We start from the raw sequence: 27,905 nt of genomic DNA on the forward strand, positions 1-27,905 counted from the left end.
ATTGCTGTCACCGGCCAGCAGCTAACAGTTAGCTTTTTATTTTCATACCGAGAGAACGAACGGGAGTTTTTTGAGGAATTCCGTCACTCTGACAACCAATTTCAAAGTCTTCGCTGCTTACCGCGCCGTCCCTGAACCGCTAAAGATGACTTCTGCACTGGTAAGAGAGTTTAACAGAGCTGTCTGTTAGCTGCTTTGAAGGTAGAAGTTACGTTAGTCAAACGAGGCGAGTGACGCTCAATGGACGCTAAGTAACGACAATGACATTTGCAAGATGAATCTATGATGTTGTTTTTCCGGGTCCACGTGTTAAAATGGGAAGGATTATTCAGTCTAGTTTTAGTTTCTCTATACACAAAATAGAAACCGTACAATTACAAAAGAGTGATGAGAAACTAGCAAGACAATAGTCCATTTTTCGGTTAACTCTCTCGCATAAACAATAATCATACATATATTCGGATTATTGCACTACCAACACAGTACAAGCGAAACCCGGAAGTAATATCGAGGATGTACTCAAATTAACATAGTCTACACACTAAATAAAAGTAATATATTTAGGTCTTACATGTTAGTGAATGGCCGTACATTGGGAAGTAAAATGACCAAAAATTGTATGTAATGATGAAATATATTTTTTAAGATGCAGAATTTATGATCAAAGTGAAGGTTTGTCTTCACATTATTGACGCATTTTTTTAAAAATATGTATTCATTCCTGAGGTCCATTTTTGCTAAGTTACTGTGTTTAGTGACAGTTTGCCGGTGCGCAAAAGGACTGCGTGTCTCAACCGGTAAGTGCCTCAAAATAGGTTGGGGACCACTGGCATACATAGAACATATTGTTAGGGAAATAAATGTTGACATTCTCTTTAATCATATTTAAAGTTAAACTGATATCTTTGACATCTTATTTTCTCTTTAGAAATTGGAACATAAATTGCAATTGGTCCTTATGTTCTTGTATGTTCTGTGTAGGAAGCCCAATAAAGTACCACATTGTAGTGCATAATTGTTGCAACAATAAACATTTTGTTTAGTTAAAAATAGACATCCATGCAAAATGCAACAATTGTAGACCACATGATAAATTTCCACGCATAAATTTGTATACATCACCATTTTATTGATTTTGTTTTCCACTGCAGCGCAAAAGCGTGACTGTTGATCTAAATCTAAACTATCACAAAAACATTGTTAGAATGCTGTTCAACGTCTAATCCATTGAATTACTTGTATAATATTAGACATGTATTTTTTCAGTTTGACAGAGTGGGTGTAATTTTGCCACAGAAGTCAACGTCCTCTTCCAGTACACAGTATCTGGGTTCAGCCTGCAGTATTGCCTGCACAAGCCAAACACCGCTTTGGTAGTTAATAGATAAGGGTCAAGTCAAAATCAAACCGTTTCTTTACAATAACCTGTTATTGGGATTAATATTGCGTTTGTGGAATATAATTTAACCATAAAAATAATTACGTTCAATTCAAGGAATGGCCGTTTGCTACTTGTTAACTGAAAATGATGTTACATTTGCTCAGATAATGACCAATCTAGGCTCAGCCTGTGAATACCACACGACCATGACCGTTCGTGGCATAATGGGATGGGTAAAAATAGATGCATATAATAAACTGTAAAGGACATTTTCGACTTGAATTTCCCTTTAAAAAAAAATCTCCTGTACAAACAAAAACAAGAAATGTAATCTTTAAAAGTTCACGCTCATTTGACGTCAACTCTCGACGCCGTATTTGTCAAAGTTTCTCATGACGATGCCGAGCTCCAGCTCCACGGTGCCCATGGCCTTAGTATGCAGCCTGTATCGGTCTGCCCCGCTGTAGATGAGATCCGGGCTCCTTAGCTGCGGTCCCCCGCCGACAAACATTCGCGAAAGCTCCTCCTGCCAGGAGCCGAGGGGCCTCCACGTACAGCAGCTGACACGATGATGTCCCGGGCTGGAGGGGACGTGGCAATATCCGTACCCGAATAACTCGCAGCGACCGAAAGTGTCTTGGTGCCACACCTGGAGGTGAATCTTGGGCCAACCTTGAAGTCCTTTGGTGGCGTAATGCAAGTCAATAGGATGGCACCAGTACGCCATGTCCCCCATCTGGGGACTATCGACTTGAGTTTGCCCCTGCTTCAAGCCGGAGAGAAGACGCCAAGCTCCGCCAACGTGAACGCCCCATTTACAAAAGAGGCTGTTCTGAGGGAAGCCCGTTGCCCCAACCAACTGACCTATGATGTGCAGCTCGGCCATACCACGAAAAATCCACGCTGGCGTTTCAAAACAAGTCTTTATCTTCCCTTCGCTTGCGAGCTATGTAGCCGCGAGCGTCACTGGCTTACGTCTCCCTGGCAACACGTTTCTTTACCTTCACGCTTGTTGCTCCGCGCTTTACGTCTCAGGCGGTCTCAAACGTTCTCCTTGCACTTGGGTGGATTCTCTAAGTCGTAAGCGTTCTCTCAAGAATCCGTGCAACAACTACGACAGCGTGGCTTATGCTACGACGGATGCACAAATCTTAGCCGAAAAGACGAACGGCTTCGATTAACAAATGTGCGGAGGCTTCTACTACTTCTTCGCCGTCGTCTGAAAGCACACACAACCGAAACAGCGCCACAATGCGGGTAGGCTGATAGCGAGATAAAGCTACATAATGCATTCGTTTAAGGTGGAGAAATTAAAGGAATTTGATGAAGTAAAAAGCGTCACTGCATGTTGAAAAAAGAAGCAATTTGTAAGAGGTAATTATAAGGTAGTTGTGCAGCTTCCTTCGTTTATCGCGGGGTTACGATCCAAAAATAACCGGTCTGAAGTAGAACTCGAATTTACCCCCTCGAATGTGTTTCTTTTGGTAAGAAAAAAAATAATATATATATATATATATATATATATATATATATATATATATATATATATATATATATATATATATATATATATATATATATATATATATATATATATATAAAGGACAAACATCTAGACATAAGCGAGGCACGGTCATAAATGAAAATCAATGTGGTATAGTTGGAATGTTTTTTTTAAATACATGAAAGTACTGTTTCTTTACTTGTTTGTTTTTTTTAAAGAAAAATTGCAAGAACATAGCAATGTAAACCTACAAGAGGAATAAATCATGATCATAATCAAAAATCCGCGATAGAGTAAAGCCGCAATAACCGAACCGTGATGTAGCATGGGAATACTGCAATAACTTGAGGATAAGTAATTGATTGAACAAGTAATCATTCCTCTCGGGTCTCTGGGTTGTTAATAATGTTCAAACTGCAAATTTGTGGCCACAAAGTAGGTATAACGTGCACAAAATACACATAAATGTAAATATGCATGTTCCTGAATGGGTATGCAAATAGAGCCCACCTTCTCAATATCCAAACGTTACAAGACATGGTAGAGTACACTTCATTCTCTTGCTGCTCCAGCCCCTATTACACTGAAAGTGGTGTTAAAAGCATGTTATACATCTGGCCATAAGAGATGTATTTACAAATTAAGAATTTGTGTTCATTTTATTCCTTTTTTTTTGCAGCGAATCATTTTGTTTTGGAGTCAAGCAGTTCAATACTGTATATACTGTGGCATGGAAAGCAACAATTCTTAAAGGTTTTTGTTGTGGACATCTTAATTTACAGCCGTGTTCTAAGCTCCATTTGCAGTCTGCCATTAATTATGGGTTCATGCAACATCTTTCGTTTTTAGTCATTCATGCTAAACCCCAGGAAATGTATTGCATGACAGTATTTTCATTTGTCGCCCTATCCACATAGCCGGATCCGACACTTGAGCGTAATTTCAAGGGTCACAAAGATGCCGTGACTGGTGTGGACTTCAGCAGCAACATGAAACACATCGGTAACTGCTCTAATTTTTAAACATTTATGAAACTGTGTTTAAATTTGATACACATTTTCTGACAACTGTTAATGTAATCCCATTCATGCTCTCTTTCATCTTCCTCCAGCCACGAGCTCCGCGGACTGCAGCGTGATGATTTGGAACATGAACCCTCAGAAGCGTGCTTATCGTTTTGAGGGGCATGAAGATGCCGTCACTTCCATTCAATTTTCTCCCTCGGGACACTTGGTTGCCTCCTGTTCCAAAGACAAGACTGTTCGTCTTTGGGTGCCTAATATGTAGGTTTTTTTCTGTCAGGGTATAAAATTACTGGTAGTTATTTACTACAAATGTTATCTATGGTACATTGGATGAGATAACTGGATTTTAAAGCAGTAGATTGTTAATCAGCAGCATGTCAATGCTTTGCACAGTGCAAACGGGAAAGAATACCTTAAATTCTTTATTTAAAATCAATATTCTCACAGTTTCCTATCACAAAACCCAATTTAATTAACATCTAATTTCACATTCTTAGCTGTCATTCAAGTTTAAAACTGCAGAGTAATAAAACAAAAGTAAAACTCTTCAGTTGCAATCCCCGTCACCTAATAGTGTTTTTTTTTTTTTTAAGATATCAACAAATAAAACCATTTGCTTAAATGTATTGCACATATTGTACTCCTGTGTTTCTGTTTGGGTGTTTTACAGGAAGGCTCAGTCAACTGTATTCAAAGCTCACTCAGCTACCGTACGCAGTGTGAATTTTTCTGGGGATGGTCAGACTCTGGTCACGGCATCTTATGACAAGACGGTCAAGGTGTGGGCTGTCCACCGACAAAAGTTCCTCTTCTCCCTCAACCAGCATATCAACTGGGTCCGCTGTGCCAAGTATGCGAGATTTTGCAAATCCAAATTGACCTTCAACAACATTATTCAATATATGTGTGGTTTTTTTTTTTTTCAGGTTTTCTCCAGACAGCCGCTTGATCATTTCCTCAAGTGATGACCGAACCATAAAGCTATGGGACAAGAACAGCAGAGAATGCATTCATTCTTTCTACGAACATGCAGGGTGCACATTTGTTAGGAGAATTTCTTCAAAGCAGACATGTTATCCTTCACTTATTTTTCCTTTCCATTTGTCTTCCAAGTTATGCAAACCATGTGGATTTCCATCCCAGTGGAACCTGTATCGCTGCAGCCAGTACTGACAATTCAGTTAAGGTGTGGGACATTCGATCGTATAAGATGCTTCAGCATTACCAAGGTAAAGACACGTCGCTATTTTGCTCAAGAGCAGTCTGTTGAATTTAAGGCCACAATTGACTTTGTTTTTGGATTAGTTCACATTCATGATTTTCTTATTGCCATTAACTTAAATGTTTAGGGAGGCCAATTGGTCTTTCTACAGCTGTCTGGTTTTAATTAGTTCCCTTTAATGGATTTCAGATGTGCAACCTAATAATGGATAATGACCGATCTGTAACAATACCCCTCCTCCCCTCCTGTGCTTCATTATGTTGAGTCCACAAATTCCCAGGCTGATGTGGTAAAATTAAGGTGGTGATAAAATATGATTCACTCGGGCTAAGGGGCTTAATTAAATTCTATTTTGTTTCGTGTATTTTGTGGCGGTTGCTTTAGCTGTCATTTGAATGTAAACCACATAAGGGAAACCCCCAAGGTCTCCAAGGTCAAAACTTGGAGTTTAGCCAAGAGAAATTTCTTAAGAAAGAAAAAGTAAATTGTAATCCTTTGTGACGCCAGCTAAGGGAGCATCCAAAGCATCAACATGTTGTGAAATACTTAAACATAAAAAAAAAAACATGTTTTTCTCACTTGGGATAGGTGCTCCATCCATCATCAGCAATCACAATTCATTAAAATAACAGTGGAAGAAGTCAACACACCCCTGTTTAAATTTTGCCAGAAAAGTGTAGATTGTAGCAATTTGTAGCAGATTGTGTAGCATTGAACTGATCTGACACGTGCAACTGTCTTCAAATTTTGAGTAGTTTTGCTTTATGTTGTTTGTGTGCATGTGTGTGACTGTCTTATGTGTGGTTAACTTTATACTTTTACGCCTGATAGCTACATTTATACTTGTACGTTAGGCTAAACATGTGACAATAATTCTCAACAATTTACGTACATGGTAAAACGGTATTTAAAATTTTGCCCGCCCATAATGGCAAATGTCAGCTTGGAACTCGTGAATTTACTCTATATTACTACGTTTGTTATGGGAAAATAGACATTTTAATTATTAATTGGAAGTTAACCAATATCATGGAACAGATTGTGTTCCACTTTGGAGGTTTCACTGTCATGTGTTTTCCTTCATTTACACCGAGCTACCACACCATAAGTTACACGTGTAATGAGATTCAATACAGGTGCACTATCAAAATAGCTCGTGATGATTATTGGGCTTGTAGTTTGCATCATACATTGAAGTGACCAAATTTCCTATCCTAACAATATGGTCGGTGAGTGCATTTGAGGACAGCTATCAGCTGTCCGCTATCATGTTTTAGCCAACAGAGGGCGCCCGTGGTTTTCGGACAACCCACTGTGCTCATTTGTCTGTCTTGAGTCAAAATACTCCAGTGCATTCCGACATGAATCAAATGTTATTATCAGAGCTTGCCATCCACATCGTTTGTGTGGATGTAAATATGATGTCGGGCCACCATTAGGCTAGAGTGTGAGAAAGAGTTCAAAATTCAAATATGAATGCTACATATAAAAGGGTGGGAGTGGAGAAAACACAGACAATCGATCATGTAATAAGGAAATGCTTTGAATTATGCAGGTATGTTAACTATGTACACCCGGTCTCTGCGGTTCACATGGAGCCCTGTTTGCCAGCTTATACATCTGTATTTAAGTTTAAGAAAAGTTTTACAATATTTGTAAATAGAGACAGATACTATTATTTATGCCACTTATGTATTTGTTTATGTGTGTCTGTGTGTTTCCCCAGTGCACAATAGCATGGTGAACAGTTTGTCTTTCCATCCGTCTGGTAATTTCCTTCTCACCGCATCCAACGATTCCACAACCAAGATACTGGATCTTGTGGAGGGAAAACTGTTATTCACACTGCACGGACACCAGGTACAAATATATGCACCTGAATTATTTTTCTGCTGATTCAGGTCAGGGGTCACCAATTATTATTATTATTATTATTTTTAGTATGTTGATACTCATCTATTTGATGAACGACTGATCATGACAATGCTTCTTGACGATAAACAGCAACGTTTAAACAAGGGCAGATATATGAAACACCTTACATATTAATGCAATGTTTGCCATTTTCACATGATAACATTGAAAACATTCCAAGGAAAACACAATTTCCCATCACCAGTGATCTACAGCATTTTAAGAACAGTGTCTACTCCTTGGAGTCTGTCCAGTGTGCCCTAGTCATGAGTATTGCTCTCCAATCTCCACTCTGCACACCATCTTGCTGCATGTTTTCTTCCTTGACGCATGTATACAATATGTTCATTTACTTTTTTTCCCCCATTTGTATGTGTGTATACAGTTTATTTTAGTACTTGCCAGGCAGGCAGCCCACTCATAATGACTCATCTCCGAAACAGTACCGTGCTTCTTCCTCTCTTCGTGTAGTGCCTCTCCTCCTCCTCTTTTTCTTCCTCCTCTTTGTTTCAGCTCTTTCCTTTTGTCCAACGTTAACTGTACTTTGTCTGTTTCCACGGCTTTAATATTTTCACTGTAGACCAGACTGAACTGGTAGGCTTAACAACCAATGGAAACCTATCGATTGAACGTATTTTTGTGCCATATGTGATGCTCTCCTTCCTCAATTGCCACTAGTATATTCTTTGAACCAATTAAAAAAAAAATCCATATAACCCCCTTTTCACTCCTCTGAAGTTGTCATCTCTTGTGCAAACTCTCCATTCGTCTCATTGTTCTTTTTGGCTTAGCACTGACTCCAATCTGTTGAAGCTGAGAGCTCTCACAGTACAGCAGAACCTCTAAATTCAAATGATGATGATATGATTCAGGAAAATAGACTTCTTAAATCACACACGCAAAAAAACAGGAGCCAGCTGTCTAGGATTTTCTGTTTTATTGTTTCACTGTTTGACTTCTTGTTACACTTAAATGGCAGAACAGACACTCACCACCCACACTGCATACCACTTGTACCCACAATCAAAAATACAGCAGCAATTTGGCCTGCTTTCATGCAAATTAGCCATGCGGTCGGCTTTTCAGTGCAAGTGCTTTCTGTCCAGGCTGGTCAGTACACAATAGCCAAGTCAACAACAACAATAATAACAATAGAAGAACAGAATGTACAGCTGCTTGCATTCTCCCTCGCCATAGCTTTGTCACCACAAACACAGATAGATTAAAATTACTGGTGAAAAACATTTTTCACATATATTTCACTGATTAGGGACCTCTTCCATCTGTACGGCTGCTAAGGTTAATGTGACTGCACTTTTGATGGTGCTTCTACAAGTTGAGCATCAAGTGCTATATAGTGCTTACCTCTATTTTCATTTCAACACACAGATGAGGTCATCTATGGTCATGCCACCGGTTCCATCACTACACATGGTGGTGTCAAAATGTTCCTGGAATTAACTATTCTACGTAGGTCATGAGCCATGCAATTCTACGGTACCGTGTCAGGTAGAGCTATGATCAGGCTCTGCTCAGGGCAAGATATGCAAAGAGGGACGAGCGCTTGTCAGGGTAAATAGCTGAAGAATGCACATATCATTGAACGTCCACCCAAAGAAAAGTACAGTAATGTGTGTTTGTCTAGTCGTGGCAAGTGCCAGCCTGGCAGCAGGCATTAGTCAGAGCAGAAACAGAACATACTGTCTGTCATGTCGTCGCGTTGCCATAGTGACACTGTCTGCTTCGCTCAGGTGCTTCTGGGAAAGCATTCCTCACACAAACCGGCCTGTCTGGGTGCCAGCCGTGCATAGGACACAGCTCCCTTTTTATTATCTCCACTCACCGCGTGTGTGTGTGTGTGTGTGTTGCTTTTCCATTCCTTTGTCCTTGCATCCCCAGGTGTTCGTTGCTAGCTTTGACCAGAGTTTGACCCCTGCCCACCTGTGTCTCTGCTTTCTTTATTTGTTCCCCATGCACCCATGCAGCGTCCGTAGTTAGCAGAGGAGTCGTCAAATGAAACAAAGATACAACGTGATCTCTCCTCTATTTCTCCGCAGGGTCCAGTAAATTGCGTGGCCTTTTCCAAAACAGGAGAGTACTTCGCCTCTGGAGGTTCGGATGAACAGGTAATAAGTTCAAATGGGTTTGAGCTTTTAAGTTGCATTATATAGTGAAGCAGTATTCTTAAAACCATTCATATGCATGCTCTTTTTTAAAAAAGATGCAATCAATTTTTTTCTGACCTGCAGGTGATGGTGTGGAAGAGCAACTTTGATGAGAGCGGTGACACAGCCAGATTAGCCACTTGTCCCACCCGCCAGGTGCCATATTTAATATTCTAAAGCCAACTATAGTACCAATCAAATTAGAATTAGAGAGTGTTTACCCTCTTTTATCTTAACAAAATTGAAAAATGGCCATTTATTTATTTATTTTAAATAACGCAAAATAAGTAATAACAATCAATGATGCGAAAAAGATGCCAGACAGACCGAAAAAAAAGGAAGATGCTGTCATATAGTATTAGGACTGGGCAATATGGACTTTCATACATTCATTTTCAATAGCCGCGTATCCTCACTAGGGTCGTTGGCCTACTGGTGCCTATCCCATCTGTCTGTCTTTGGGCAGTGGGCAGGGGATACCCCGTCAATCACATGGCACACAGACACAAACAGCCATTCACACTTACAATCATACTTAAGGGCAATTTGGAGTGTCCAATATATCTATCATGCATAGTTTTGTAACGTGGGAGAAGACCAGAGTCCCAGGACAAGATCCGCAGTAGTACGGGGAGAACAGGCACACTCCGCAATATGGCCTTTTCTCCAAAAAAATGTGCTCTACCATATTTAGTACATTTCCATTTTTCTTGCATAAAATGCAAATGACAATGGAATTATTATAGAAGTTTTGCTGTCAGTTTTTCGTTTTTTGGGATTCTTTCTTCTTTTTTAGCTAATGAAGCATGTTGTAGTTAGAATTTTCTTTTAAAGAAGAAAGCTTAGAAAATATTTTTTTTCCACTTGACTAAAAAAACAACTTATCATTCCCTTTTTCAATTCATTAATAAAAAAAAACAGTAACAGTACTATTGTAAACCTGATCGTATATTCGCTGCCATGTTCATTGTCATATGTCCCATTAGCCACTTTTTTTTCTTTTCCTACACCTATTCTCACTTAACTGTGGTCTGATGGTGTCTGCAGTCGATTAAAAACAATTTTCGGCCTTAAAAGTAAAATTGAATTAATTGCTTAAATTGATCAGTCGTCCTACTGTGTACACTAATAAATGTGACATTCACATCAGTTCATTGCTTACACCTAATTTTCAAACGTTATCGAGGGGTACTGCACCAGGTTTTTGCAAAACAAATTGTATGCAGCAAAGTGCTCATATACAATGAAAATTGTATGCTTACATACTGCATTAACATAATCTAACAGGTTCACATGCAGGTTTATGCAAATATTTACCGTTTAACAAAAATAAACACATGGCACCCACATGGCACAGATGGCCCCGGTGTTTAGCATTTTCATGCTGCCTTTCCCCTCTAAGCACATTGCAGCCTTTGAAGTCTGCTGTAGTTCACGTCCTTACCTCTAACGCAGGACGTCCCAATATTTTTCAGGTCCTGCATTTTCACTTTGATGTGCAATACTTTCATCTCCATTTTCTGACTTCATGAAGAAATTTGCATATTCATCTAATCTGTGTTCATGTTTGGACAGCGTTCTTCAATGTGATATTAATATAAGCATATGGAAAACTTTTATCAGAACTTTGCCAAAGCAAATACTGTATATTGACAAAATGCAGTCTCTGTTTGCCTAAAAGGAAAATTGGTGTTTGAGTTTGTTGGCTTTTATCCAAGTCAGCTTGATGAAATTCTTCCCTACACAGTGTTTGAATAATGTTGCAATTGTATTAACAACAACAACAAAAATCCTACAAAATGTTATCCAACATGTTTGCTTGACATTTCTATTGTGTGGATACCACACCAAACATCAATAAATGCCCCAGTCACTGATGCTGAAAGTATCCAGACACACAGACATTTAAGCCATTTATGTGTTTGTGTCTATTTTATGTTTGTAATGCATTACAACACCATTAATTTCTGTTAAAAAAAAAAAAAGACTAATTGCAAAAACACATCTTTCTGCCTGTGGCACTGATTACAAACATTTTTTGTTGCAGATGTGTGTGATTACTGCCAGAAACTGTAACTGGCTGTGGTATTAAACAAAGGCTTCTGGGAAAACTATATCAAGAGCACTTCATGAATTTGGCAAGGCTTTAAGCAGAATATGCAACTATCCATTTTCTATAGAGTCATTCTTCATGGGGTGAGCTTGACCTTATCTAAGCTGACTTTGGGTGAGGCAGAGCTGACCCGAAACCAGAAAAAAAAACAAAAATCCCACATGGAGGTGTGACCTCATTGCGATTGCAAAGTGCAAATAGACCAAAATTCAACAAAATTTTGGAGTTTGCTCATAGGCACATTTTTGGAAAAAGGTGTTTTGTAAAAAACGAACTTGATTGTGTAATTTTACACATGAATGCCCACACACTTCAGAGACTTTTTAGACAAGCAATTAAAAATCCAATTTTCCTTAATATGTCCCTAGACAGTTGCAAGTTTATAAGATGCTTTTACTCTTCTACCACCTTTTTTGGTTTGATGTTATGTATAAACCATACTCAGGAGTTTCCAATATGCAAATATTTTCTATCTTTACGTCTTTGATTGATTTATTGATATATATTTTTTATTTTTGTACGTTATTTTAATTTTTAAGTGCGTTTAATGTCACATAAACTATTGGAATCATTTTTATTAGCGGGCAGCACCGTGGATGACTGGTTAGCACGTCAATTTCACATTTCCGAGGCCATGGGTTCGCTTCCGGCTCCAGCCTTCCTTTGTGGAGTTTGCATGTTCTTCCCATGCCCCCATGGGTTTTCTCTAGGTATCGCTACCACATTCCCAAAACATGCATAGTAGGCTTATTGAACATTCTAAATTGTCTGTAGGTGTGATTGTGAGTGTGATTGGTTGTTGAAAATTATTTTAAAAATTAACTGAACCTGCACTGGTGAGAGCATAGTCATTGCATTTAGATGTAATGCTTTTATGGTATTGAGGATGTTTATTATGACTAATCACAGTACATCCTTTTAAGCACTTCTCAGGATATCCCCTCCAAGTTGGCATTTAAAAAAGACTCTGAAGGGATAGCTCAGACCTGTTTTTAACAGATTATGCACACTCTCTTAGCAAAACATTGACGGACTATTTTCTGAAAAGGTAAACAAGGTCGTAGGGCATTGTGGGTATTAGTTCTCTTTAAATATTAAAATGCTTGATCAAATGTCTCTTTCACACTTGAAAGGGGCAGGTGGTTGCAGGGAGAGGAGGAAACCTCAGGAAAGGTTTAGATTTCAATCATTTCAACCTGCAGCAGTGTTACTTACATCAACAAGGACAAAGCCAAGGTCCTCAACACTCAACATCCTTCTTTCTTCTTGCCCATATTGATCGCTACTCTGCCTATTCAAACCAGAGCCAGTGATCAATCTTTGCACTTTCTCATACCCGATGGGTCACCTGCCTCAACAAATGCGTACACATGCAGAAAAGCCAACCTCCATCAGCTGCCACTTTAATTATTTGGGTTGAATTGACTTGTGGAAGTGAAATGCAAGATTAGCACCAGAAGGGAAATGTGAGAACCGGACAAAAAGTTTTATTCTCGTCAACCAGGCTATCCTTAAAGGGACAATGTGCAAGCTTTAGATCGTTTTTCACTACGATTATATGTAAAACATACTGTTGATCATTAAGAACAGATTTATTTGCAGGTTTTTGACATTTATAATGATTTAATTTATTCCTTTTTAATGAAAAACGTTCTAAATCTTACACATTGTAGCTTTAAAAAAAAAAAGGGAGGGGGGCTTCTGTCAATTGACTTTTTCGTACATGCATGCACACAAATAATCAATGTTTAATTAAGGTTTGTTTCTGGAGTTTCATTCATCTTTTCTCTTTACTCACTTGTCACCTACGAGTTGCAGCATTTGCATCGATGCCAGGTGACGCACCAGGGAAGTGCTGCCTTCCTCGGTTTTTCTTTTCATGTATTATTTATCCATTCAGACTTGATTATTTATAGCGCCTCTTTCATCTGCCACGTGTGTGTCGCCTGAAAGGAAAGGGAAGAAGTAAAAAAAAATGTCACATTCTTTCTTAAACAGTGCTCTTTTAAACATGGATTTCAAATGTTTTATGGATTTGGGCGTCAACAACCAACAAGCAGAGTTGTTCTAATGACAGGAGGTAAATTTTCCTCACTTAGGTGCTAGGATGTGGGATAATGCAGTGAATGAAATGCATGGATGTGTTTTACCTCCAGAATGAGCACAAATAGCTCAACATTCTATGCGGTCTATACATTGAATGATTTAAATGTAATAAGGAATGTATTATGGTGTTATTCTATGTGCTGTGCATTTGATACTGTTCAGTTCGGGTGCTGTAATGGGCCCCCTCTGTTTTATCATTCATATCAATGACTTTGGTCTAAATGTGTCCGATGCTAATTTGTAGGGATGGGACAAGAGCGGGTGAGTTTAGAACGTCACGACATTACTCGTCCCTACAAAGCATGTGTTCTTTTTTTCTCTTGGCTGTCTTTTGGCCATGGAGTACACAGGAGAATATGATGCTTGATACTGTTCATACAGTAAAACGCACCCCAAAATTGTGTCGAGCCTGGCTCTCCTTTTATATTTACATTTTCATACCAGACTGTTAATTTTGTTGTCGTCTGTTAAGTAAAATAAAACGTTTTGAAAATTGGAAAATTTGTATTACGCATTACTTTACATTACAAATTTTTACAAACATCTTGTCTCAATATCTTGAGACCTTTTTTCCTGTGGGATTTGTGGCTCATCCCATCCCTACTAATTTGCTTTTTTATGCTGATGATACTGTTATGTATATACAGCTGTGAATCAACTTTTTTTCGGCTGTCAAAGCTCTACAGAAAAGTGTTTTTAATATGCAGTGTTTGATCTGCCAGGGGCACATTCAACGTATTCTTGGAAAGAAAGTACGTTTAGTGCCCCGTTAAGGCCTCCTGTCTTTGTTTTTATGCGTAACCAAGGTGTTTTGGAATATCCTTCCCTGCTATGCTCAGCATCTACTCACAGCCCAATCCTGCCTTAGGTTATAATTAATTTCATCAGGAAGAGATTTACTAATGAGAGCAACCCATGGAGGGAAAGGCCACTCACTGTTGCAGCTACCCCCCTCAGAATCAAATCCACGGGGAATTCCAAAGTAGCTCATTTGATATGCTGATCCGTTTATGTGCTTGGATGCGAGGCTGCATGTTGGTTTGCCAGTCATGGGCACGCCAGAAACACGCGGGCCTATTTGTTCAACACAATAAGTCAGCTTTAAAACGTCCCCTTGCCCAGCCGTAGACTGAGATTGTGTGTGGTTGCAGTGTTTCTGATTTCCTCAGCACTCACCACAGCTGAGCAAGTCTTTGCTGCTGTGTGAAAATAGTATATGCATGTGTGTGTGTGTTGGTGTGAGCGTGAGCGCCATCCATAGCTGACAGGCAGATCAGCTCTCTCTTATCACATCCGCCCTAATCTCCCCCACCTCCCCCCACGTCTCTAGCTTCACATCTGGGTCTTTCTCCCGCTCACGTGTACAGGCAGACGAGCTGCACACTTGCAACAGGCTTCCCTTCACAGCTCAACACACACGCATGCACACTCCAATGCACTACAAGGCTTTTGGATGTGGCGGGACAGACCACACTTCCGTAGCATCATGAACTTCTGTTTTTCACTATTGTTTTCATTGTGATGCTGCATGGTACTCTTTGAAGTTACTAAAACAAATCTTTGAAGATCCTTCCTTGCTGGCCATGATGTGGGGGTCCAAACCTAAATGATGATGTAATGTAGAGTACACTGAAGCCTTTCTGGCATTCTAAGCAGATGGTGCTATAAAGTCCTATGTTAGAGAGACCTAATTAAAAATCTTGAGTGCAACAAGTTATGCGACAGTAATATTATATAAAGGCCTAAAACGCCACACAAGCAAAACTAAAGTCACTCACAGAGAAATGAAGATACATCTTCCCTGATATAGTAGAGTGGTTGAGTCCAAGTCTCAGTAAAAATTCCGTATAGAGAATAGGATATTTAATCGGCATAGAAAGGTTTAAAAGAGATACTAAACTTAAGAAATGCAATTTACTTTGCAAAGAAAATCTAGAAAATGACCCATCAATCAAAACAAACTTGCCTGACAGTCTTTCATCAATTAAAATCAGTTGTATAACTGTCAGTTCAAAAATGCATCTGCCAGTGCTAGAATTGAGCACATTTTGAAATAAATGTATGAGGGACTTAATCATCAGGCCTTCCCGTCTCAATTGACTGTCAACTAAAATTAATGTGCTAGAATTTTCACTATAGATAATGTAGATATTTTTCTGCTATAGGCAATAAAATGGTCATTTTTAAGAGTCTTTGAACAACATTAATATGGCGACTCTTAACCAAAAGTGAAACTTAAAGTATAGAACGTACTGGTGCTTTTTAAATAACCACCATTAATGGAGCAGTGAAGTAATCCACAAATCGTTATTTGATCATCTCTGCTATTCTCTGTGTGGTTCTTTCACTGTATCTTGATATTTGATATCATTAGCTCATTAGGTAGAGTGGTGAATTTATTGCATTTGCTAGCAGGAAATGGAAGGTGAACATGAGAGAATAAAGGAGGGGATGTAGCTGGGCATAGTTGAGGACTAGATCGTAACAGGAGTCAAAGGGGGCAGATAATGGGCCAGTTGAGCGAGAGAACATAAATGGAAAACATGGAGGGTGAAAGGTAAGAGCATGGGGAAATGGTTCACTTCTGTGAACGAAGCTGTAACGAAGCAAAGGGAAAAGGGCGGTCCAAAGAAATGTTTGTGCTTTACAGTGATAAATATCATGGCGGGTTTGATCAAATGCAACTCTAGATGTTGTAGAGCGATGTAACGATGTAAGTGACAAACTTACCCATTTTGTTGGAACAGCCATATTATTAATAGCTCCATTGGTTTGAGAAATGGCTCATATGAACGCTAAAGCCTTGACAAATTGTTTAGTATATTAAAATTTAAAAAAAAAAAAAACATAGATGTTGATATGGATTTGTGATGGAGTGCCATTTTGGTGCACAATTTGACCCCCTTTATGGTTAGTAGAGGTGGCTAATCTTGGTATTTTAAGCTAATGATATTGCCTTCCACTCTGCATATTTCTCTCATACCCACATACTAGTTGTTACCGCAGACCACGATTTTTACGCCACCAAGTTTAACTCCAGTTGAAATCAGTCATTAGCTGTCAAAAAATGGATTAGAAATTCATTTGAGGGGAACTCAATGTCAACCTGTACCCAAGTGACAAGACATACGTCAGGCACTGTAGCTTTTGGAGCCACCTCCAGTCTTTCCTGTCTTTATTTCTTTGGCAAAGCAGGTACCATAGCGACTTGAAGTGATTTGCGACCCATGGTCTTTGACTTGGCTCACTCTTCCTTAAATAGTCAATCTTTCCATCCATAGCCTTCCCATGGGAACTCTACTTAATCACTGAAAGAACATGATATAAGCATAAGGCTAAGTCTAAGCCGAGATTTAAAACCATAACCTCATGACCCCCCCTGAAACTTCTTATATGCCTGTGAACATTCTCATTCATCCAGGTCATTTCATTCACAGAGCATTGAATTGAGTGTAACTGGACTGTTCTGTTTTTTTAGGGCTGCCTTTTGATGAAATAATGAAGCTTCTTGTTACAAGTGGCATCCTTAGCATGCTAGTAACTTTGAAATGAATGGAAATGCGCTCCACCTTTCTATATATCTCCATTAGTTCGTCTTTATTACTTTCTGTAGTAACTTGCTTTTTTGTTGACTGACACAATGTCTTTTTATATATTAAAAAATGGGATATGTGCAATGTTTGCTTCATAGTCAGGTTTCTGTTTTGTTTATTTGTAGGTCTAGCATGGTCGGAGCTGTGGTTTCTCAAGAAAAAAAAAATTCCCCTTGTTCAGTGAGCAATACCTCTTTTGGTTTTCCGACTTCTATTAACTTCTTGAAGTAAAAATGTTGCTAAATACTACTTCGATATAATGGCACAATTCTCGCATTCCTAGTTTTTCATCCTTGGAACATGTATAACTTATAATGGTAATGCTAGCTTGGAGAAAGGATGCCAATGAAGCAGGCTGCATGACTTCAGAGCTTTGGCACCTCAATAAAATGCCCCCATCAATGTTATGAATAACACCTGGGTTGGAAAAAGTCTCATAGCGATGAAGAATTCTTCAGGTTTCAGCATCCTTTTGTGTCAAGTTGTAAAACCCTGCCATGCTCTTGTGTCCCAGCTTGTGTTCGTGTCTTCTCATAAAAACCTTCTCCCCTTGTGTGTCAGTATTTGCCCGTGCTTGTGTAGTTTGTAGTGCACCGTGCAAGATCCATTGATGGATGACTGCTTTCAAATCAAAGTTTCATTTGGGCCTCAGGAAATTTTCCACTGTTGGTTTTCCACTCCAGGTAATTCATTAGTAGGGTGGTGGTTACTATGTGTGCTGAGTTGGTGTGCACATAGAGTTTGTGTTTACATTTGAGCACATCAGGGTTTTGCCTGACTGTGTGTGTAAGGTGTTTGTACTGTAATACATGTTCAACTTTAGGAACTGCCTTCGTAAAATGTTGTATTAAAATGTTTAAAAGTGCTATATTGTTTGAAATATATTTGTCTTGAATGTAAACAATACCCAGATAGGTTTTTTTTTGGTCTATTTTTGAATTAGAAATGAGAAACCAATTGATTGTTTAAAACATGCATAAGAAAATCAGTGCAAGGAAGAGAAGAAAATGTCCGATTCCAATTTCAGAAGGAGGGTGATGTAAACCGAATACAGATGTGAACTCTTGAGGAGGGGGAATGGAAAACAACTGAATGGTAATAAATCAGAATGGCTTTTTGCTCTACTGTTTCTTAATGCATATGATAATGTGAATCATGTGCCAAGGCCTTAGTGTGCACTGGATAATAAGAGATCGTACACAAGTGAGGCATAATACACCATAATGTTGCTGCACTTTTTGCAATCTTCATATAAACAACACTGAGGGAACTTCAGGACATGCTCACCCCTTCAGTGGCGTTATAAGGATATTTAGATTTTAGACGGATCTGTTTTATATAAGCTGTTTTGGTTGGCCTGTGGTGACCCCTTGTAAGCAGTGAAGCAGCTGTTGCAATACAGTACAAACTGGTGAAGTGCCGATATTAGTTTTTTCAGACTGAGTATGAGACATACAACTTCTTAAACTTGAGTACTCACTGATACAGAGTGCAGGTACTTGATAATGACTTTACATCTTATTTTAACTGGGATATAATATTATTCAGAAACAAAAAAATAAGTTTTGCTCAGGTCGTAACACTTTTTCGAGAATTGCTTCAGTTTAGTGACAGTTTTAAGACCAAACTGTGTTTTTTGTTTTTTTTTTATTGGCCTTGCCACGTTTCACTCAAATGTCAACTGTAATGAAAGACTTTTTCAGTCATGTGGTGTCTCATGCTAGACTACATTTTCTGCTTGCCTGCACGCATTTTCAAGTCCATGTATGAATAGAGATTGGTATTTGTGCAATCCAAATATACATCTTAAGTATCAACAAGTTAAAGGGATACTAAACTTCTTGGACCATTTATAGCAGCAAAAAGTTAGTAGTTTTTGTATCATTACATTTATAGCAAAATAATTGTTCATGTACAATTAGTAACTTTTCCACCTGCAAACAATTGGGAAAGACATCACCGTTGACCTGTTTTTTTGGGTTTTGTCATGTGACGTTCACAAACAGAGCCATCATTGGTTGTTTCTTTATACCCCTAAATGCATATGACGTCATCATCATGTTTTTAAAGGTTTTAATTGTGCATGGAAAAAAAAATTAATTGTTGAACGAATTTGAGACGAAAAAGTACTTTTTACTGAAACTAGCTGACTAATTTTAGTATCCTTTTGTCTAGTATACAGTGAAGGTGGACAAAGTATAGCCCTATAGCGAAATGAATTAACCGCAAAAAGTCTTATAAAACAAACAGTAAGCTGACTAGCATTCAATATGCGTTTTTCACAAATATGGCAGGAATACAGAGGAAAAATATCGACATTAATCAGACATATAAATAAAATGGTGGCTGCAAATCTATGGGTGTTCAACAGATTTTTTTTTAACTTAAGTATTATAGATTCCTTAATGTAAATTGAATAATGACAACTAACCTACATTTTTTTTTTAGGTTGTCAGCTTTATTTCCTTTGATTAATTTAAGGCCATTGCAGAGTTCTGATTCATAAGGCTCACTACCAAACCCTGGAGAAAATAAGCCTGTCACTATTAACATATAGTTTGAACCACATGTTTGGGCATGCTTTCAGGTAATTATTTTGTAGGGAGTGAAAAGAAGTCATTTGCCACGCACTAAGAGCGGCATACTCCTGCTTTGAGTTTTGAGTCACTTCGACATGTTGTAGTATGAGTGAAACTTGCATATGCATTTGGTTGTAGGGTGTACTGCTGTTCCCTGTCATTATTATTTGTATTTGGAGTCTACTGTAGTTTTGGCTCGTTGTGTATTGTGCTTTAGATTCTAGATTAGGGTTTTTCTGGGTTAGGGTTTACAAAAATGCAAACCGTAAAAAAATAAAAATAAAAATTAGTAGAAACAAAAATTACAACTGACTATTCATTTTGATTTTGTGAATAGTTTAACACAGGGGTCACCAACCTTTTTGAAATCGAGAGCTACTTCTTTGGTACCGAGTAATACAAAGGGCTACCAGTTTATGTGAAGACCCTGATCATGTCATTTATTTCTCACAATAATCAATATCATATTATTGCTATGATTCTTATCCCCACTGCGATTTTTTTTCAAAGCTGAGGGATGCATTGTCCCAATGGAAGTGAAAGTGTTAAATACACACCCACGCGCATACACACACACACTCAACTTATGAAGTTGTTTATATGTAGACAAAATAAATAAATGATTCAAATAGAGTGCAAATGCTACTTATTTGCTTGCTACATTACTTCTAAAATCCATCTAAAGTGAATTTGTACTGTAGAACATTCACAAGAGTATAAGTTCAGCAAACTAAAAGTCCCTTTCTACACAACATACTTTTTACTGTCAACCTTATAGGATTGCTATTGTACTAAACTCTGGAACGTACTGCCTTCAGAAATAAAATCTGTCTTGGACTTTAAGATTTTCTCTTCCAAAACTAAAACCTGGCTAAAGGAAGAACACAAATGCACTCAGTTGCAACTAGTGTGGCAACACTTAAGTTCGTGGTATGTTTTGTTTTGTTTTTTCATTTCTTTTAAAATGATAGACATATATTTTATCGTCACACTTCTACAGAGTGGATATTTTATGTAATTCTGGATTATTTCATGTTTGTCTTGTGTAGACGTTTTAGTTTTTGTATTTGATATATATTTTACATTTACATGTTTTACATTTGATTTATTTTACATTAATTTTATATAGAGAAAGCCTTCAACAAAATCTAATTGGGTGATTTGGGGTTTTGTTTTCATTCTGGTTTTAAAAAATGTCTCAAAACTCTTAAATTTGGCTTGTTGAAACCTAGAGACCCTACGATGGAGCCATGCATCCCACCACCCAAAGGAATTCGAGCACCTGTTCCACTACCACCCACGCAAAGGTCCACGGCCCGACTCAGCCCTCGCTCCAAGCGCGGCATGCAGTTGTGGAAAGCACCACCTCTGGCCTAACCAACACACTTGAATGCATTATGGGACAACTGGATATTCTCACTCAGGTAAGCAGACGTCAGGCTCATCTTTCATGGCTTGCACCACACCACCCACTCACGCACCCGAGTACAAAAGCTTCCTTTTACTTCCCAAGTAGTATTCCATAAATGAGTTTAGCAACATGGACACAAACGATTACATAACTCCGTCTACAGTGCTTGGCACTGCTTCCTGGTTGATTAATCACATTTTGTTCCGTTCAAGCAAACATTACCACCCACAAAAAAATGTGTCCAATATGGATTCGGTTGTAATCCTCTTTTTTTTTTATTGTCAGCAGCAAGCCCCTCTGTGTTGTTTTATCCATATTTGATTCATGAATTATGACTCTTCGGATAATGTGAGGAGGTATTTGCCAAGCTGCTTTCATAGCTGCAACTGTTTTTCAGCAAGATTTTTATTTATAACTACTTCTCAAGCTTTGTTCTTCATTTATAGTTTCCAAGCCTTGTCAATATAGCCCAAAACTAAACAAAAAGACTGAAGTCAATAATTTGTGGTGAGAACGTTCTGATAAAACAAATATGTTGTAAGTGTGGGTATATTTTGCATATCATAATGGTGCCGCTTTGATTTTGGAGTAAAATGCCACCAAAAATTGGAGTGACTACAAATTTTAAGTTTGATGTTGTTAATGCCACAAGTCACAGAGGAATCTGTGCAGTCAAACATATGGATGAACATGTGTAGAAACCTGCATGGGATTCTGTAAGAAAAAAAAATGCAGCAAATAGCTCAGCGAGGCAGGTTGCTGCATGCTTTTTCCCCCCTTTCACATTTCACCATGAATGCACGTTTTTACCCAGTCTGAATAGTGAACACATACTATAAAGTGCCAATAGGAATATCTGACACATTTAAGAGTCACTGAATGAAGGCCTCACTAGATGTCCATCTTCACTACAATCTTTCCTACTGTAAAATACAACAAACAAGCTATCAAATAAGGCAAATTTGGCATATTGTAACAAAACCCTTGCTATCAGGAGAAGACAAATAGCTGCCAATGCTTACTTTTTTGCTTCACCATTCAGCATTTTGTAACTCACAGTCGAGGAACCTGAGAGAAGCCAATGAATTATTCAGCATACGACAGAAGCTTCCAAAGAGAGACACTTTGCTGTCTTTGCTGTTTTTCACTTGTCCACCCACTAGCCCACCCGCTTGTCTGTTGTTTTTTTCCCCCTTCTAGATGTACAGCACTATATGTAAGTGCCAAGTATCAACCTATACCTACTATTTTTCACTTAAGCCTGACTACTTTTTGAATTTACATCAGTCGTCTGTGGCTGTGCGGAAAAGTCAAATTGTGATTGCTAGAAACATGTTGCAATAGAAATTTAACTAACCCCATTTCTCTGAATCAAGAATTAGTTTTCCTGTTGTAGAAGATCATAGACTACCAGTGACATAAGATGGTTGAATTTAACCCCCAAAAGTGTATACCCCCCAACAGCTTTCATATTTAACACATTTTCTATTGAAGCAGTGTGGCATCAACACTAAATCCTCCTTTTGGGTCAGGCGTAGCATGGGCCTAACCATAGGAATAAGACTTTGCATGTAACACAAGGACGGTAGCGCTGAAGGCGGTGGGGAGTATAATACTTTCAAGAGTGAACAGGAAAATGACTCTCTCTATTTTAGGGGCAGAAAGCTTTGGTTCCTATCCTAAATGAAAATTGTGGACCCCTATCATGTTGCTGCAGCCTGGGGACACGGGCACAATTGCACACACACTCACACAAATAACATTAGTAAGGCTGGGGGGCCATATCAGGTTGGTAAGATAAACAGGGTATTATTGATCTAGAGAACAGCCTGGGAGAAAGATATATACGCATTGACCCTGCTTGGATGGATTGAGTAACAGGAGATTTCTCGTCTGATGACACCCCCCCCTAAGAAAACGCCCCTCACCTACAAATGCTCCATATCTGAAAATCAAAATTGCACGTGGCAATTTACTCACAGTTTGCTTGCCAATCCATAGTTGGTAGTTCTGTTTTGTTTTGGTTTGATGAGGACTAACAATAAATATAGAAATATTTGTTTCATTTAATGTCAATGTTAAAGTATACCAGGTCTTTTCAGTTACCTTGTCTTTGGAAATGCATTTTTTAAAAATACTCTGATCAGCGTTCTGTGCTATCTGTGCAATATGACTGTAGTCTAGTATTGTTTTGACTCCTTTGGAATTCTGCATGCCCTGATATTCTGCCAACTGTTTCAATTTTTTTTTTTTGGTTCAGTTGGAAACAAAGGGGGTTAGTACATGCAGTCTCCATAGCCATGTTTTAAGTTAAAGCCTGAGACTCTTCAAACCTCACTTCAACCATACTTTTCGATCCTTACAATATCATTTGAACATCACTCAAAGCCAATCACAAAATACAGACTGCATGTTCATTTTTATTGCGCAGATTTCAATTTGGCAAGATTCTCAGAGGTGTAAAAGAAATTTGAGGCCCCCACAAGTCGTGACAATAGCTTCATGGAAAAGCTCTATTGAACATCAAACCAAAAAACATAAAAAAAATCACTGAGAAAGAATCTGATCATTATCAAGGCTCACACAATATTCACTCAATGTAGGACAGTTTCATAACACATAATTACTTTAGCTAACATGTTCCCTTTGCCTCTTGTGGAGTAATCAAGGGTCCCCTTCACTTAATTTGATCACTAATGAGAGCATAAGTCATTTTTTATGCAACATATTACCCTAAATTATTCTTTATGCAACTGTTTTTTTTTAAATCAACAAAGAAAATGTAATACTAGTATTTTAATTCTTAACAACTGCCGTCCGTTATCGGAGCAGTTTTCCATATTGTCAGCCAATTTTGAACATTTTTGACATATTTTAAGACCCACAGAATAGTTTTTGTGACAATGTAAAGAACCAAGCTACCCAAATAATGAGTAGACTTCCTTTTTCAACAAAAATGTTTTGTCCTTTTTTCCCCATTCTTTTGTAGAAAATTGATTGGTTTCACCTAAAATAAATTGTCTTGCATGCAAAATCTAAGCTGACCTCAGAGCAAAGTGCTTCACTGCTGACATTTACAGGCAGCCTTCCATAAACAGAGTTATTTATACTTTCATCTCAACCTGTTGAAAATCATCCTTCCTTTAGATCACGATGGACAAAGTAAGATGCATTGAATGAGTCATGTCCAATAAACACAAACTGGATTCACTTTGAGATGAGATTCCAGTATCATGTAATTTTAGATTTTGTTTTATTAATTCTGTGGAGATCACTGTAAACTTTGTGTGAAAATTTTGGGGCAAAAAGTGAGAATCTTATGCAACAAAGCAACATCCAGAGCCTACGAAAATATGAGCGGTTTCCTGTTTGACATATTAAGATGTTTTGTTTTTTTTATTTCCAGCCAAATCTGCAAATAGGATCTTTTGTTTGAATCATTCAAAGAGGCATTTGGAGACACATCGACATGTTCCTCACTGGCTGTATCCAAAGTCGTGAGCTTCCTTGCTGCACTGTGTTTGTCACCAGGCAACACAAGGGAGACATTCACAATCATGTTAGTGTTTTCTGCCTCTTGAGATGATCTTTTTTTTTTTTTCTTCGCTAACCATTCTCGTAAAAGTGCCGCCTGGATGATTTGTGGTCATTATTACGCCGCCTGGTTTTGCAATGGTTCACCATTGTTTTCCTGTCTTGAATGTCTTCAGGCACTACTCAAAATTCAAATAACAAATCAATCAATCTTGGGCAAAAACAAAGGAAATCAAATGAAACCACAGCTAAATAACAGATATATACCCTTTTTGCTGCAGTCACAAATAATTTAATCAAGGAACGGCTGAGCCTTGAACTTGCAGGACCACTGGCACCAGCAACATGTGCTTGGTTCATTAGAGAACGCCTGGACGCTTTCTAGCCTGTTATTTACCTCACTTGCAGTGCATTGAAAGCTTTTGACAGGCCTTAACAGAGATGTGCACACCACTTCTACACAAACTTAGTAGAAAGGCATATTTATCCTGAAGCTCAACTATCCAGACAATTCTTGTTTTGTTTCAAATATAGAGAAACCAGAAATGGTTCCATTATTATTATAGACATTTTAGCTGCTGCATTTAGAGCTGTTCAGTTGATTGAATATCAATCATATAAGGCGGGGGTAGTGACTAGCACGTCCGCCTCACTGCTAAAGGGACCCGAGTTGAAATCCAGCTGGTTCGGACCTTCTCGTGTTGCGTTTGCATGTTCCCCCCAAGCCCGCGTGGGTACCCTCGGGGCACTCAGGCTTCCTCCCACACTAAAAACATGCATGGCAGGTGAATTGAACATCCTGAATTGTCCTTAGGTGTGATTGGATGCGTGAATGGTCGTTCGCCTCTGTGACCTCCGATTAGTTGGCAACCAGCTCAGGGTGTCCCCCGGCTACTTCCTGAAGCCAGCTGGGATAGGCACCAGCAAGCCTGCGACCCTTTGTGGATAATCGGCCCTAGAAAGTGGATGGATGGATCATATATAGTACCCCTATTTAGTTAACCAAGAAGATGCTGATTTAAACATGGTAACCCCGATTTATTTCACAATTATACCGATTCAAGCTCCTTTTTTGCTATTTGCTTGACAAAAAAAAAAAGTCACGCAATGAAGTGCAGTCAAGCCCTGGCTAATAGTAAAGTAAGACAGTAATTGTATCAAGGAAGTTTTTTGAAATATTAGAGACAACCATCTTTTTATATTGGGGAGAAGCTGATATTAATCTGGGTTGTTTACTAGAAGTTGTGGAGCATCTTTGGCGTTTTAACCAAATCTGTAAGTAATCTATTAATAGGTAATTTATTGATGAGATAAGTTTGAAATGGGGCTGCACAGCGGGAGACTGGTTAGCACGTCCGCCTCACAGTTCATAGGTTGCAGATTCAATTCTGGCTCCGGCCTTCCCATGTGTTTGCATGTTCTCCCCGTGCCTCTGTGTTTTTTTTTTCTTGTTACTCCGGTTTCCTCACACATTCCCCAAAACATCCATGTTGTGTATATTTGACGCTCCAAATTGCCCTTAGTTATGTTTGTGTGAATGGTTGTCTCATTCTGTCCTCTGATTGGCTGCCAACCAGTTCAAGGTGTACCCGGCCTGCTGCGATAGCAGACGGCTGGGATAGGCACCATTAAGTAAATGAATGAGTGGATGGATCGAGTTTGAAATGTTAAAGTGTGTTTGGAGTAGACAGTAATTTGCAATACTTTTACCTATGCTTGTGCTGTGGCATTCATGTCTGCTTTATTCATCTGTGTAACTACAACGTGGTATGGTTTGGGGTATTTAATCCATCAACTTCAGAAGGTAGGTTGTGTAACAGCTGTAAAGTTGCTTCACTGGTAGATTGTTTAATAGCCGGAAAATTGCACCACTGATGACAATGCACATCCATATAAAGCAAAATACAGACATGCAAAATTTTGTAAATTAGTCACTATAATGCAGCTTAGTAATATGGTTATTTCTGTTCTAGTTAATTTGCTCCCAAATCAAACTGAAAAATGTGCTGTTCCTGTTACGGCATCAACTCATTCAGTGTCATTGTTGGCTTTCAAATGTAAAAAAAAAAAATCAATTTTTACTGGGCTCCACGACAGCTATAAAAGTCAGAGAGTTACAAGCATTAAATTAGATTTGCCGTTACTTGCAGAAACCCCATTAAAATCTTGCGTACCACCTGAAGTGCCTTTTCATACCCTTGGTACTCGTGAGAACCACTGTGCTTGTCAGTCTCTGTTGGGGTTTACTGTATATTCATTACTCATTTTAACTTCATTTAGTTTCATTTGAATCTACACAACACTAGTAGAAAAAAGCTAAGAAATTGTTCATAGTTAATGAAGGTTTATGCGATGTATTGGCAACTGATGTTATTTCCTTTGGGAATAATTGCTTTGAAATGAGAACTTGACTTATGTTCATCTTTGGAGTTTTCATATGTAGTCTGCGGATTCTGCTGATTACACTCATCCATATGCATCTGGTCTCAAGTGTCTTGTGCAAGGCAGAAGCAGACCTTTTCTAAGCAAAAAAAAAAATTACAGCCATTGTTTGTCACTCTGCATATGCTTGTGTAACATCTCTCCTTCTTTCCTCTGTCCCTCATCTCCTCTCTTCTCTCTTCATCTCGCTTCCCTTCATCATATTATTATCATCATCCTCTTCCTCTTTGTCTGTCCAGACGGTGTCCATGTTGCAACAGCGGCTGACGCAGACAGAGGAGAAGCTGAATGAGTGTTTACAGCTAAAGGAGTGTTTACAGAACCAGGTTGCATCTCACGTGCAAACGTTTCCAGATGAGGCGGGCTGGGCACCGGCCGCCCCGTACTGAGGCTCGCCGACATAACTCGGGGACATTCATGAAAGGCGTCAAAGACAACTGTTGCAGAGGTGGTTGGGAGAGCGAGAGTCATTTTTGCCGATGAAGTATGTTCGCAGTCTGTGACATTTTCCTACTTGCCTATGCGAAGCACGTTTGGTTTTTAGTTTAGTGTGGTTGGAGCAAACTTACAAAGAATATCATCTACAAACATCAACTTTTTTGCCTCATTCATTTTTTTTTTTTAATTGTGGCGGTCTCGTCGTCTTTCAAATGTACATGAGCTAAGTCTTATTAACTATCATGTTTCATTTTTTTTGACTACACGTTGTTGAGTGCTTATGTCCCATTGTGCTATGCCAATTATTGTATTGTGTTTTTTTCCTCCATTTTAAGATTTTCTAGGTCTTTACGGCACAATTTTGTCTCCCCAATAAAACAAAGGATCGTGCTGGTCCTGTCTCATGCAAGAGGTTGACTAAAGGTCCGTCCTGTTTACTCCTGGGTCAGTGTTGAGTGCAGCTTCCTAAAGACAATGT

General features: G+C 38.7%; 2 protein-coding genes across 3 annotated transcripts; one reads left to right on the top strand and one right to left on the bottom strand.

Annotated features, from left to right (window-relative positions):
- LOC148419296 (uncharacterized) lies at window positions 1-27,836 on the top strand. 2 transcript variants are annotated; one of them, XM_088424474.1, is made up of 11 exons: window positions 1-160; window positions 3,803-3,887; window positions 3,997-4,168; window positions 4,581-4,760; window positions 4,837-4,944; window positions 5,024-5,139; window positions 6,859-6,992; window positions 9,104-9,172; window positions 9,296-9,367; window positions 20,835-21,026; window positions 27,229-27,836. In XM_088424474.1, the coding sequence occupies exons 1-11, from the start codon at window positions 146-148 to the stop codon at window positions 27,376-27,378; spliced, it is 1,293 nt and encodes a 430-aa protein (XP_088280600.1). In that variant the 5' UTR covers window positions 1-145; the 3' UTR covers window positions 27,379-27,836. The 2 variants fall into 2 exon arrangements, with proteins under 2 accessions (XP_088280600.1, XP_088280601.1); XM_088424475.1 differs by lacking the exon at window positions 1-160 and adding an exon at window positions 2,277-2,638.
- Window positions 1,115-2,589, bottom strand: b9d2 (B9 domain containing 2). Its single transcript, XM_088424476.1, has one exon. The coding sequence runs from the start codon at window positions 2,265-2,267 to the stop codon at window positions 1,740-1,742; it is 528 nt and encodes a 175-aa protein (XP_088280602.1). The 5' UTR covers window positions 2,268-2,589; the 3' UTR covers window positions 1,115-1,739.
- Window positions 27,837-27,905: the final 69 nt, after the last annotated feature.

Source organism: Hippichthys cyanospilos, chromosome 9, assembly GCF_059441005.1.
Source record: "Hippichthys cyanospilos isolate Australia breed blue-spotted pipefish chromosome 9, RoL_Hcya_1.0, whole genome shotgun sequence".
In the NCBI taxonomy this organism is placed as follows: Eukaryota; Metazoa; Chordata; class Actinopteri; order Syngnathiformes; family Syngnathidae; genus Hippichthys; species Hippichthys cyanospilos.